Source organism: Amblyraja radiata, chromosome 29, assembly GCF_010909765.2.
Source record: "Amblyraja radiata isolate CabotCenter1 chromosome 29, sAmbRad1.1.pri, whole genome shotgun sequence".
NCBI lineage: Eukaryota > Metazoa > Chordata > Chondrichthyes > Rajiformes > Rajidae > Amblyraja > Amblyraja radiata.
In genome coordinates this window covers 23,765,129-23,779,350 of record NC_045984.1, presented here as the reverse complement: position 1 = coordinate 23,779,350, position 14,222 = coordinate 23,765,129, and the positions used below count along the sequence as shown (strand labels likewise).

General features: G+C 45.6%; 1 protein-coding gene across 7 annotated transcripts in view; it reads left to right on the top strand.

Annotated features, from left to right (window-relative positions):
• LOC116989474 (phospholipid-transporting ATPase IC-like) overlaps positions 1 to 14,222 on the top strand; it is a 118,534-nt gene that overhangs the window by 52,607 nt on the left and 51,705 nt on the right. For 6 of the 7 annotated variants that reach the window (XM_033046891.1, XM_033046889.1, XM_033046892.1 and 3 more), the window contains 7 exons: positions 2,669 to 2,734; positions 4,862 to 4,953; positions 7,055 to 7,168; positions 9,410 to 9,508; positions 11,707 to 11,768; positions 12,883 to 12,955; positions 13,047 to 13,117. In XM_033046891.1, coding sequence (XP_032902782.1) covers positions 2,677 to 2,734; positions 4,862 to 4,953; positions 7,055 to 7,168; positions 9,410 to 9,508; positions 11,707 to 11,768; positions 12,883 to 12,955; positions 13,047 to 13,117 — 569 coding nt within the window. In that variant the 5' untranslated portion in view covers positions 2,669 to 2,676. Of the gene's footprint in view, positions 1 to 2,508; positions 2,561 to 2,668; positions 2,735 to 4,861; positions 4,954 to 7,054; positions 7,169 to 9,409; positions 9,509 to 11,706; positions 11,769 to 12,882; positions 12,956 to 13,046; positions 13,118 to 14,222 lie in introns of those variants that run through there. The other variant, XM_033046888.1, reaches the window with a different exon arrangement.

Below are 14,222 nucleotides of genomic sequence, written 5' to 3'. Positions count from 1 at the left end.
TTTGATGTATGTACTTCTCTTTTAAAGCATGCTGCTGGGCATCTGGTGACTTTTTTTTAGTTTAGAGATAAAGCACGTTAACAGGCCCTTTGGCCCACTGAGTCTGCGCAGACCAGCGATCCCCCCGCACATCAGCACACTAGGGACAATTTTTACAATTTTGCCAAGCCAATTAACCTACAAACCTGTACGTCTTTGGAGCGTGGGAGGAACCCGGAGAAAACCCATGCAGGTCACGGGGAGAAGGTAGAAACTTGGTTCAGACAAGCACCCTTGGTCAGAGTTGAACCTGGGTCTCTGGCGCTGTAAGGCAGCAGCTCAACCACTGCGCCACCGATTGGCTTCAGAATTGACCATCCAAGCTTTGGGAGTTAATGAGTGATTGTTTCTGAATCTTGGAGCCAGAAGTTTTCCGGGAAAGCTTCCAGTGATGTGTGAAGACATGGCTGGCCTCTCTATCGATGTGCGAGTATTATCCATGTGCCGTGTTGGAGTGAGGAAACAAGTTGTATGAAATGGCACCTAATGCACTTAATACGTATGTAAAGATAACAGTTAATACATCAGTCCAAGGAAGTAAACGTTGATAGTTCTTTGCATGTCAGAAGAACAAAGGACAGACACATTACGGGGACTAAGTGCTGGAGGAACATAGCAGGAAAGGCTGTAACTGTGGAGGGAACAGACAGATGACATTTTGGGTCAGTACCCCTCTTCAAAGTTGGGTCCCGACTCAAAGCGTTGTCTGCTTATTTTCTCCAGAGATGGAGCGCGACCTGCTGAGTTCCTCCAGCGCTTTGTGTTTCGCTGTAGATTCGAGTATCCATGTGTCCACATTAGGGGTCGTATACCTTTGAGGTAGATAAATCATAGCATTCAAATGGGCTTGGTTTTCTAGAGCTGAAAGCTTCTCCCTTTGGTCTCGAACAGACACCAGTTATCAGGTGAATGGTATTGGTTTATTATTGTAACTTACTGAGATTAGTTCAGTTTAGTTTAGAGATACAGTGCGGAAACAGGCCCTTTGGCCCATCGAGTCCGCACCAACCAGCGATTCCCGCACATTAACACTATCCTACACACACTGGGGACAATTTACACATACACTTATATCAAGTCAATTAACCTACAAACCTGTATGTCTTTGGAGTATGGGAGGAAACCAAAGATCTCGGAGAAAACCCACGTGGTCATTGGGAAAACGTACGAACTCCGTATAGTCAGCACTCTTAGTGGGGATCGATCCCGGATCTCTGGCGCTGCAAGCGCTGTAAGGCAGCAACTCTACCGCTGCGCCACCGTGCTGCCCTAATACAGTGAAATTTTTTTATTTGTGTGCTATCCAATTAAATCAGATAATAACATACATGAATACAATCAAGCAGTGCATAAGTACAGCAGGTAATAGAGATTTAGAAGCGTGGAGCTTGCATTGATTCACCACGCTCTGATCGTATTTGTATATTCCACCTACAAGTGCCTGGTACTTGAAGCATTGTGTTGTGAAATGTGGGAATAATGGGAGTAGCCAAGGGTTGAATGGTAAAATGTAGCGTGTGCAGTGCCCTGACCAAGGATTGTGGAATTTTAGTTCATTCCATCCTTGACGATGTAGAACAACCGATCAGGTCAGGCAGTTAATACAATACAGACCATTAAGACCAAACTCTGTTATCGTTGAGTCTGAAGAAGGGTCTCAACCTGAAACATCACTTGTCCATGTTCTTCAGAGATGCTGCTTGACCTGCTGAGTTACTCCAACATTGTGTGTCCTTTACTGTCACAAAAGAGATTTACCGTCTTAATTAATTGCTTCTGTTAGTCTGATAAAGATATGTACAGATGCAAGAGTACACACACACACACACACACACACACACGCACACACTCACGCGCACACGCACACACGCACAGGCACACACACACACACACACACACACACTCACACACTCACACACTCACACACTCACACACTCACACACACACACACGCACACACACACACACACACACTCACACACTCACACACACACACACACACACACTCACACACACGCACGCACACACACACACACACACACACACACACACACACACACACACACTCCATGCATTCCATATTGCCTAACCACGCTAGACACAAAATGCTGGAGCAACTCAGCAGGTCTGGAGAATATGGATATGAATATGGGCATTCCCACCCCTAAAAATGTCACCCACCCATGTTCTGATAGCCTCTGTTATTTCCATTCACAAATCAATTATGGTTTATTCTATTGGAAGAAATTGTACTCTTGCCAAGATAGAGCTCTTAAAGATAGCGGAGTGATGGGATATGGGGAGAAGGCAGGAACGGGATACCGATTGTGGATGATCAGCCATGATCCCAATGAATAGCGGTGCTAGCTCGAAGGGCCGAATGGCCTACTCCTGCACCTATTGTCTATTGTCTATTGTCATTCCTTGATATTAATATGATATTCTTTTAATAATTCATTCATTCCCTTTGCAGTGTAGGGCGCTGAGTTGAACTCTTGATTGTTCCCCGCTAAGGGTTTCAGGTGAGAACATATTGATATGAGGTAGAGCATGTCATGTTTCTAACAATATCAGGAGGTAGTGCTTGTTCTGAGTTGGTGTCACTAAAGAGACCCTTTTTCATCTTTCAGATGCTGTAATGAACTCTTCCGAATCTTCAGCTTCAAGTGAATTTGAGTCACATCAACTGGAAAATGGTAAGATTCCTGTATATGTGTATTACTCCACCATTCTTTGTTAGAATTAAGAGTCCAATGGTCCGACACTCAGGGGGTCCAGAGCATTGGTTTAGTTTAGAGACACAGCGTGGAAATGGGATATTCCCCCCCCCCCCCGTGTTTGATCTGACCATCGATCACCCATTCATATTAGTTCTATGTTATAGAGTCAAGGAGTCACACAGCGTGGAAACTGAACCATTGGTCCAACTTGTCCACACCGACCAACATACCCCATCTGCACTAGTCCCACCTGTCTGTGTTTGGCCCACTTAGTAGCATTTCATAGAAAGCTGAGGGGCAACTTTTTCACTTGGAGGGTGGCGAATATATGGAATGAGCTGCTGCCAGAGGAGCTAGTTGAGGAAGGTACTATGATGACATTTAAAAGACACTGGGATAGGTACATGGATAGGAAAGGATGAGAGGGATGTGAGCCAAATGCAGGCAAATGGAAGGATCATTGATGGGGGCATCTTGGTCGGCATGGATGAGCTGGGCTGAAGGGCCTGTTTCTGTGCTGCAGGAAACTGTCTATCTTTGACTCTAAGAAGCAAAGGAGAAGTTGGCCCCACCGTGTCCCTTACAGACGTCCAATGTGAGATGGGAAGCCTAGCATTGAAAGAGCCAGGAGATTGTTTCCAAAGACCTCGGTTATGCAACGCAAGCACCAGACCACTGTTTGTTAAAGATTACCGCTCTTGTTGCCAAGGGCAACCAGCCACAATTCCGAAAGTATCGATAATGATGGGATATGTATGGTCATGTTTCCAGACGTCTTTATTAAACCTGCTCAGCGTATCAATTACAAGAAATAATCCCTTGAACTGACCCATGGCTTGCGATACATAATCACCTGGCCCTTTCTCTGAACTGCTTCGCTGCTTCTGTTCGGCACATACGAATGGGTGATTACACAGGGATCGGCCACACCATTTACCAGTGGGTGCTTTGTTCTGATGAGAGGGTGTGCTTTGCGTACACGCTGGGGTATCAGACCCACCAGCTCGTTGTTCGATTTGTAGTTTTGTCACGCAACTGCCACAGGTATTAAACACTGCCGCTGGCTCTCCGCATTTATTCGGAGATTTGATACCACGGATTTGATTAAGGGGCCTCTCACTTGCACAAGAAGGGCTCAGACCCTCTGCCATCTAATACCGTGCAGGTGGCCAGTGTTCTATTCTTGGGTGATTCAGCGGGACAGGCAGCATCTCTGCACAGAAGGAACGGGTGACTTTTTGGGTCGAGACCCTTCTTCAGACTTCCCTCAACCTTCTATCCAGATATACTCCAGCATTTTGTGTCTATCTTCAGTTTAAACCAGCATCCGCAGTTCCTTCCTACACTTTTATTCTTGTGTGTTAGTACCTCTGCAGGGAGGAGATGGTTGAGGAGAACCCCGATCTTGTATCGAGAGTTCTCTATATCGCTAAATTTAAGAGGGAGTTAGATGTGGCCCTTGTGGCTAAAGGGATCAGGGGGTGTGGAGAGAAGGCAGGTACAGGATACTGAGTTGGATGATCAGCCATGATCATATTGAATGGCGGTGCAGGCTCGAAGGGCCGAATGGCCTACTCCTGCACCTATTTTCTATGTTTCTATGAGAGCGAATGCACAGAGTCTTTTACCCAGAGTGGGGGAATCAAGAACTGGAGGGCATAGGATTCATTTAGTTTAATTTAGCTTAGCTTACAGATACAGCACAGAAACAGGCCCTTGGGCCCACCGAGTGCACCGACCAGCGATCGCCGCACACCAACACTATCCTACACACACTGGGAACAATTTCAATGCTACCGAGCCACTTAACCGACAAAACTGTGCGTCTTGGGAGCGTGGGAGGAAACCGGAGATCCCGGAGAAAACCCACGCAGGTCACGGGGAAAACATACAGACAAGCACCTTCAGTCAGGATCGAACCCAGGTCTCTGGCGCCGTAAGGCAGCAACTCTACCTCTGCGCCACCGTGTCGCCTACATTCAATGTCTACACGGACTCTGTTTCTCTGCCCATTGATGTGGCCCGACCTGCTGAATATTTCCATGTATTTTCTGGTATTAATTTAATCAAAAGGTTAACGCAGGTTGATATTCTTCTTTGCAGACATCTCCTGGGAAGTGAAAGCAAACAACACGAGCTACCATGCTGGGATTAAGGAACGCACCTCCTTCTTGTTTAAGAAAAGGAAGTATGCTGTAAGTCTTCTGCTGTCACTGGGAATATAATTTGCCATGTATACCATGTCCGAGAAGGACTTTTACCGCTGCCATGCCACTGTCCGATCCACCTCTCCCCTACGACGGACATTGGGCTTTGTCACTGGTACTGTTGCACTACAATGTTCTGCACTCTGTATCTTCTCCATCACGCTACCTTTTGCACTTGAGTTTGACAATTGTATTTATGTATGGTATTATCTGGTTGGATTGAATATCACGCAAAACAAAGGGTGGCACGGTGGCGCAGCAGTAGAGTAGCTGCCTTACCCGGGTTCGATCCTGACCATGGGTGCTGTCTGTACGGAGTTTGGACGTTCTCCCTGCAACCTGCATGGGTTTTCTCCAGATGCTCTGGTTTCCTCCCACACTCCAAAGACGTACTGGTTTGTAGGCTAATTGGCTTGCTAAAAAATGTGAACTCACAGGGTCAGGCCACATTCATCATTCTCTGCAGTTCCCCATGGTCATGGGCAGAGCAGCTCCCAAAATAAGCTGTGGTGCAACCCAACCCAACCGAACCCAACAATTTCTATGGTGCATCAGTAGTTTGTGAAAGGAATTTGAGACCGGCCGGATTTCTTCAGTCTCCTGATGAAGTAGAGGCGTTGGTGTGGCTCAGAAACATAGACATAGAAACATAGAAATTAGGTGCAGGGGTAGGCCATTCGGCCCTTCGAACCAGCACTGCCATTCAATATGATCATGGCTGATCATCCTAAATCAGTACCCCATTTCAGCTTTCTCCCCATATCCCTTGGTTCTGTTAGCCCTAAGAGCTTATATCTAACTCTCTCTTGAAAACATCCAGTAAATTGGCCTCCACTGCCTTCTGTGGCAGAGAATTCCGCAGATTTACAACTCTCTGGCTGAAAAAGTTTTTCCTCATCTCATTCCTAAATGACCTCCCCCTTATTCTTATACTGTGTGTGACCCCTGGTTCTGGACTCCCCTAACACGAGGAACAGAGCCAGGGGTCACCGTTTAAGAATAAGGGGTAGAATAAGATGTGAATAGGGTAAGATGAAAGAAGGTGTGGTTTTGTGGCTGTCGGTTCGATGTGAATGGTCTACAACAGATAGACCTGACAAGGAACTTGAGGCACTCAGTCTCTTCCGCTTCAGCACGAATGATGTTGATAGGGGCATATACTCCACCATGCTTCCTACTGACACCGTATTACTGAATACCACAATCATAATCACAATCATAATCATAAGTACTTTATTAGCCAAGTATGTTTTGCAACATAAAAGGAATTTGATTTGCTGTACAGTCATACCAATAAAAAGCAACAAAACACACAAAATACATTTTAATATAAACATCCACCACATTGACTCCTCCACATTCCTCACTGTGAAGGAAGGCGAATAAAAGTTCAATCTCTTCTTTGTTCTCCTACGGTCGAGGGCCTCGAGCCTTCCGTGGACGGGACAATCTTGACTCCCGTAGCCAGCGGCGGGCCCTCCGTGTCGGGGCGATCAAGCTCCTGCATCGGTGGGGAATCTCAGCTCCCCCGTGCCGGGCGATCTACCCCGGGTCGGGGCTGTTCGAAACCTTCTGCGACTGGAGCTTCCCGACATCAGCCTCTACCCGAGACTGCGAGCGCCTCGATGGTGAAATCCGCATTGGAGCATCGATCCCAGGCAAAGGATCACAGGCTCTGATGGTAAGTCCACGGCTCTGCGGTGGGGCGCAAAGTCAGTTTCGAGCAAGGCCTCCGGATCCATGATGTTAGGCTGCAGAGCGATCGGAGATACGATGCGGAAAACACTCTCATCTCCGGCAAGGCAACAGATTGAAAAAAAGTTCCCCCCGACCCCCTCACCCACCCCCCACATAAAACAAACCAGAGAACATTAACACACTAAAGATAACAATAAAGATTTAAAAAACAGACAGACCGTTGGCGAGGCTGCCATCGCCGATGGCGCTACCTGGTGGATTAATTTGAAATGAGCACAGAGTCAAAAGCTTCCTTAAACAAAGTGCCAGGTAACTCTTCCCTATGACTGAAAAGGCAAGATTCTTTCACAGCCAACATGTACTCATCATTTTAATATATGTCTATTTCCAGGACAATAAAATCAAGACCTCCAAATACAACGTTTTTACGTTTCTACCTCTCAACCTGTTTGAACAGTTTCAACGAGTGGCTAATTTTTACTTCTTGCTTATTTGTATTCTCCAGGTAAGCTCTGGGCATTTCATTATGTGGTATATATAATTGAAAGGGAAATGGCTGTGGTGACAAAAGAATATGTGATTTTTTTTTAGCTATTGTGCACTGCCTCCCCATTTTAAAGTCTAGTCAATAATGAGGTTGACTAAATCTTTTTATAGAGTGATACAGTATGTAGATACAGCTGTCCGACCCAACTTGCCCATGCCGACCAAAGTGTCCCATCTACACTAGTCCCATCTGCCCACGTTTGGTCCATATTAATTTAAACCTTTCCAATTTATGCACGTTCAAATTCTTAAATGTTGCTATAGTATCTGCCGCAACTACCTCCTCTGGCAGCTTTTTCTGAATACCTATCACCCTCTGTGTGAAAAGGTTGCCCCTCTGGTTCCTATTAAATGTTTCCCCTTTCACCTTAGTCCCATGCCCTCTGGTTCTTGATTCCTCTTTACTCTGCATCGACTTTATCTATTCTCGTCATAATCTTAATATGGGAAACACGTTATATTTGCATGGCTATTAAGTTGGATTTTGCACATAAAGGGCCATTCCGTCTAAAATGTTAAACAATCATAGATGGTATCTATGTCCCGAAGTTTCTTTGTAACCATGACATTAAGATAAACTTGTTCATTTTCATCATAAGCCTGATTTGTGGAAGATTCTACCAATAGTTCAGTGAAAAGAGTGGCAGAGCTGGCGGAGCCACTGCCTCACAGCACCAGAGACCTGGGTCGAAAATAACCTTGGGTGCTGTCTGTGTGGAGTTTGCACGTTTTCCCCGTGACTGCATGTATTTCCTTCTGGTAGCTCGTGTTTTCTCCCACATCCCAAAGACGTGTGGGTTTGGAGGTTAATTGGCATCTGTAAATTGCCTCTAGTGTGTAGGGAGTGGATGAGAAAGTGGGATAATACAAAACTAGTGTGAATGGGTGATCAATGGACGGCATGGACTCGATGGGCCGAAGGACCTGTTTCCATGCTGTATTTTTCAATCAATTCAATCAATCAAAAGCATGTTGAACTCACAGAAACCTAGTGATAACAATGATTCAATTCAATGATCCTTCATTGTCACATGGGCCTAGGCACATTGGCATTCTTTGTTTTTGCCTACAATCTGGTAAAATCACACAGCAGACTTCACCTAGGCAGTATACAATGAGACGTCGTGTTTCTGGTGTCAACAAAGTAAAAAAAGTTCTTAGTACAGTCTTATCTCGTCGCAGCGGTGAACCAGGTCTGTCGTCACACGCGACCGTTAGCAGCCCGCCAGGTCCATCTCAGTTTTCGGCGGCGCCCCGTCTTAGATCTTTCATGGCTGTTCAGTTGTATTATGTAGACCTGTGTGTCCCACCTGGATGTGCACCCATTTCCCCCACTATCCCGACCCTCCTTTCCCCTTCCTCCATGTCCCCTTCCATCTCTATCCCTTTCCCTGCCATCACATTTCATGCTTCTTCCCTCCTTATCTGACACCCTTTTGTCTTCTTTTCCTCATTAGTCTTTGTCCACCCATCTGCCAAGCAAATCCCACCTCACCTGTGTCCATCTATCATTTGCCGGGATTAGTCCCACCTTCCGGCTTTTTTCCAGCTTTCTCCCCCTACTACAATCAGTCCGAACATAGAGCCTAGAACTGTACGGCACAGGAACAGGCCCTTCGGCCCACAATGTTTGTGCTGAACATGATGCCAAATTAAACCGATCATATCTGCCTCTACATACTTCAGCGGTATGAACATTGACCTCCAATTTCAGGTAGTCCTTGCTTTCTCCCTCCTTCCCCTCCCCTTCCCAGCTCTCCCACAGCCTACTGTCTCAGCCTCTCCCTTTCTTCTTCCCACCCCCCCCTTCCCACTTCCACATCAGTCTGAAGAAAGGCCTCGACCCGAAACGTCACCTATTCCTTCGTTCCATAGATACTGCCTCACCCACTGAGTTTCTCCAGCATTTTTGTCTACCTTCGATTTTTCCAGCATCTGCAGTTCATTCTTAAACATATCTGCCTCTACACATTCCTTATCCCTCTATAAGAAGAAGTGTCTCGACCCGAAACGTCCTCTATCCATGTTCTCCAGAAATGCTGCCTGACTCAATGAGTTACTCCAGCATTTTGTGTCTTTTTTTGCTCCTCTGAATGCCGTGAGATGAGACACAAGCTGGAAAGGGAGGTGGGATTTGGGATTGGGAGGTGGGATTTGGCAAAGTATCCCTCCTTATGTGAATGTTCTTCCTTCTGTTTAGACTGTTCCTATTATTGCCACATTGCCTTGGTTTACAACTATGATCCCGCTAACGATGGTCCTGGCAGTAACTGCAGTCAAGGACATCATTGATGACGTTGTGAGTACTTCCCTAGCGATCTTCAACTCACGACACCCATCTGCATTTATATAGTGCCTTTAATATAGTGAAGTGGCCCTAATGCAGTATAAGGTTAAGGTGGACTACACCTGAGCCTCAAATGCTCAATCAAATAAGAATGCAAGATTAGTCAATGATCAAGAGTGTTTAATTGCCATTCTAATGGTTCAATGATACTTTATTGCCACATGCACCGAGGTACAGTGAAATTTATTTCTAATATAGTTTAGTGCAAGTATCAATATACGTAAGCACTTAGGTACATCTTAGATAAGCTTCTCAGATACAGTACAAGTGTATAGCAGTAGTACACTGAGGCCGTATACAGAGTTGCCAGATTAAGCGGCATTTTAAAGTCCCAGTTGTTGTGCGTGCAGGATTGTTGACCTGACCACGAAGGTCTGTTGCCCCGGCAGTGTAGCCGGGTCAGTCTGGCTATGCGTAGCTGTGGTGTCCTCCACCGCTGTAGGCCGCGCCAGGTCCACGTGCTCGGCGCCTGGACCAGCCGAGCACGGGCCTCCAGCGGCCTGATCCACAGTCGAGGCGGTGCACTCCGTCCCGTAGCCGGTCTGCTCACAGGCCCTCCGTCCGTCCGACTCCTTCCTCTCTGGGCGGGCGAGCCAGGCCACCTCGGTGGGGTCCCGGTCCGCGGGGCGTGTCCTCGGTCTGCTCTTGTAGACGTAGGAGCCGTACACCAAACCCAAACCAATTAGGAGCAGACGAGGGCATTCGATCCAATTTGTGATCCCAGCTACAAAGACAGATGTGTACAGCAATTCGTTCTTCCCCCGCACAATTAAAGCATGGAATAATCTCCACCCTACTATAGTTACCCAACCAGATGCAACTAAATTTAAAGTAGCTCTTTCTTCCCAATAACCCTTTCTGGCTTAAGTCCTCCTTTCACCACCTCCAGTTTAAATTCCATTTGGAATATTTTGGAGGACCAAGAAACCAAGAAACCAAGAGAGGGGTGGACTTGCCTATCCTCGTATCAATGTCGAGGATGAGTTCAGTTGGATTCAGACAGAAGATTTATATTGAGGGTAGCCCGGAGCGTTCAATTGTCATTTGTACCTAAAACGGAACGATGAAATTCCTACTTGCAGCAGAATAACAGGATTGTTTGACTTTGAGTTTAGTTTATTGTCACGTGTACCGAGATACAGTGAAAAGCTTTTGTTGCGCGCTAACCAGTCAGCGGAAAGACAATACGTGATTACAATCGAGCCGTCCACAGTGTACAGATGCACGATGGAGGGAATAATGTGAACACATTGGTCAGTAGCTAATAAAATAAACAAACAAAAAAAGTTGTTAAATACATTTTAAAAATACAATTTAGTGCACAACAAAGATGTCCCTGGTGCAACCAAGGCAGTTTGGAGTTTAGTTGGTGTTTGTAGTGTTCAATAGCCTGATGGTTGTTGGGCAGAAGCTGTTCCTGAAACTGGAGCTCACGGTTTTCGGACTCCTGTACCTTCCTCCTGATGGCAGGAGTGAATTGAGAGCGTGGCCAGCGTGGTGTGAGTCTTTGATGCTGGCTGCCATTTTGAGGCAGTGACGCCGATTGGTCACTTCGATGGTGGGGAGGTCAGTTCCCACCATGGACCAGGCCGTGATCACCACCTTTTGAAACTCCTTCGTTCGTGAGCAAATAATATTGATAAGATTAATATTCCATATTAATCTAATTTATATAGTGCTTTTAACATAGCCATAGTGGCCCAAATGCAGTATAAGCTAAAAACCGCCCAATAACTGCAAAACTTCAATACTGAGCTGAATCAACAGCAATGAGTGGATTACTTTTGTCAGTGAAGGCTGAACAGTGAAATGTTGTTTAATCGTTGCATTTGGTTTGGTTTCAATTTTTAATTATTTAATTATTTTAAGTTTGCAATGATCAAGAGCAGAAAACAGTTATAAATACCACAGGCAAATCTCAGAGGGTCAGGCGGTATCTGTGGAGGGAAATGGATAGGCAGCGTTTACGGACCGGGACATCAACCTGAAGAAGATTCCCGACCCAGAAGGTCATCTGTCCTTTCCCTGCACAGATGCTGCCTGACCAGCTGAGTTCCTCCTGCTATCTGTTCTTTGCCAGGGTCCCCCAATGTCTGCAGCATCTTGCGTCAACAAATACCAAGGATGATGTTTTAGCTCTTTGTTCCCAGGCACGCCATAGGAACGACAGCGAGATCAACAACAGACAATGTGAGGTTCTCAAGGGGAAGGGGTAAGTTGACAATCAACGCAGCAATCGCCCTCTCCTGACACTCAGCCATGAACGTTGAGAGCAGAAGCTTGTCACTGCACAGTTATCACTCTGGCATTACTTTTCCCCCCAGTTACAGAGCATGATGGATATGCACAGTGGGGCAGCTAGTAGAGCCGCTGCCTCAGATCACCAGCGACCCCGGTTCGATCCTAACCTCGGCTGCTAACTGTGTGGAGTTTGCACATTCCTCCTGTGACCACATGGGTTTCCTCCGGGTGCTCAGGTTTCCTCCCACGTCCCAAAGACATGCGAGTTTATAGGTTAATTGGTTAATTTCATGTTAAGCGGGATAACATAGAATGAGTGTGAACAGGTGGTTGATGGTCAGCGCGGACTCCGTGGGCCGAAGGGCCTGTTTCCATGCTGTATCTTTCCATCGATCAATTAATGTATCACACTTTTATACACGTTATCCAAAGGTACAACGTTAGGATCTTTAACACCTCTGGAGGTGCTTCTGAATTCTCATCCGCTTTTTCGGATGAAGGTAATAGACTTTGCGGCACCCTTTTAGAAAGAGAAATAGACCTCTCTGAATGTTCAGCTCAATACATGTAGACACATCACCCGCCATAATTAATTGGTTTAGGTTAGAGATGCGGCATGAAAATGCCCTTCAGCCCTCTGAGTCCACACTGACCATCGATCACCGTTCACACTGGTTCAATGTTATCCCACTTTCTCATCCGTTTCTGCACACTGGGGATAATTTACAGAGGCCAATTAACCTTCAAACCAGCACGCCTTCGGGATGTGGGATGAAACCAGAGCAGCCGGAAAAAATGTATGCAGTCGCAAGGTGAAGTTGCAAACTCCATACAGACAGCACCCAAGGTCAGAATCGAACCCGGGTCTCTGGTGCTGTGAGGCAGGAGCTCTACCAGCTGCACCACTGTGCCGCAGTGCCTTACCTGTCTGTTTGTTGGTATCATGTGAATTTTGACTGCTACATCTCCCTGTATTACAACAACAACCATACTCAAGTCGTATTTGATTGGCTGCTCAGAGATTTTGGGGTGTTCTGTCACGTTAGGTGATATATAAATGCAAGTTTCTTTTCCTACTTTTGCAGTTTCAAGTTTGTAACGTGGAAGGAACTCGAAGTGGGTGACGTGGTTTGTTTGAAGAAGGATGATTTTGTTCCAGTAAGTGATATTTTCAATGATAAATAATCTTTATACTTTGCAGTTGCAGAGATTAAATGTTCTGAAAGAGAGTTCCTTTTTGTTTCCCTAGGCTGATCTCTTCTTGCTGTCTAGCACGGAGCCAAACAGCCTATGTTACGTTGAAACAGCTGAAATCGATGGGTAAGCATTCTGATTTGTTGGGGAGGGGGGCTAGCATATGCATTGGGCTGAATGGCCTCAGATGTACTGACAGATTCAAGAATTGCTTCTTCCCCGTTGTTATCAGATTCTTGAATGGATTTCTCATATGCTCCGGAATAATTTGCGATCTTCCAATCTACCTCATTGCCATCCTTGCACTTTTTTTTTGCGGCTTCAACACTGCACTCTACATTCTGTCCATGGATAGGAAAATATGTGCAAACATGGCTTTCTCTAAAACGGCCCAATGGTTTAGAGGGATATGGGCCAAACACTGGCAAATGGGACTAGCTTAGATGTGTCATCTTGGTCATCGTGGATGATTTGGGCCGAAGGGCCTGTTTCCGTGCAGTATGACTGACTTTGGAACTGAGGGAATAGGAAAAACTAAATACATCAAAATTTAACCGAGCTATATGTACGCTGTTTTGGTGGCTGTGTTTTGTACTCCATTTTGAAAAGCCAATTTCCCATTGAAGTTGACAAGTAACTGCTATGGTAACCAGGCATTTCGGGGTAAGTGACCAAAAATAAGCCTCTACTTAGTAGGTTTTATTTATTTTTATTTTTAATATCTCTATATTTTTGTTTCTGCCTCAATTATATATGAATTCTCCACATTTTATTGAATGCTTTGTAGATGTTTTAAACAAAATGTCTTTGTTTGTCCCTGGATTTTGCACAAGGTTTATTCTTTGTTGTGTTAAAGGCAAAAACTGCAGATGCTGGAAATCTGACGTAAAAAAAGAAACTGCTGGGAGTACACAGTAGGCCAGGCAGCACCTGTGGGGAGAGAATTGGAGCCGATATTTTGGGTTGACTGTCCTTCATCATAACAGTTCTGATGAAGAACAGAGACACAAGGAACCGCAGATGTAGGTTTACAACTAAGGACCCAAAAGTGTTTGGGTAACTCAACGGGTCAGACTGTATCTATGGAGGACATGGATAACTGCAGGTGCTGGTGTATGCATGTTCTCCATAGATATTGTCTGACACGCTGAGTTACTTAAGCACTTCTCTTGGACAACTCTTTAATATGATCAGAAACTCAGCTAGCTTGCCGACATCATTGCTTTTCCTT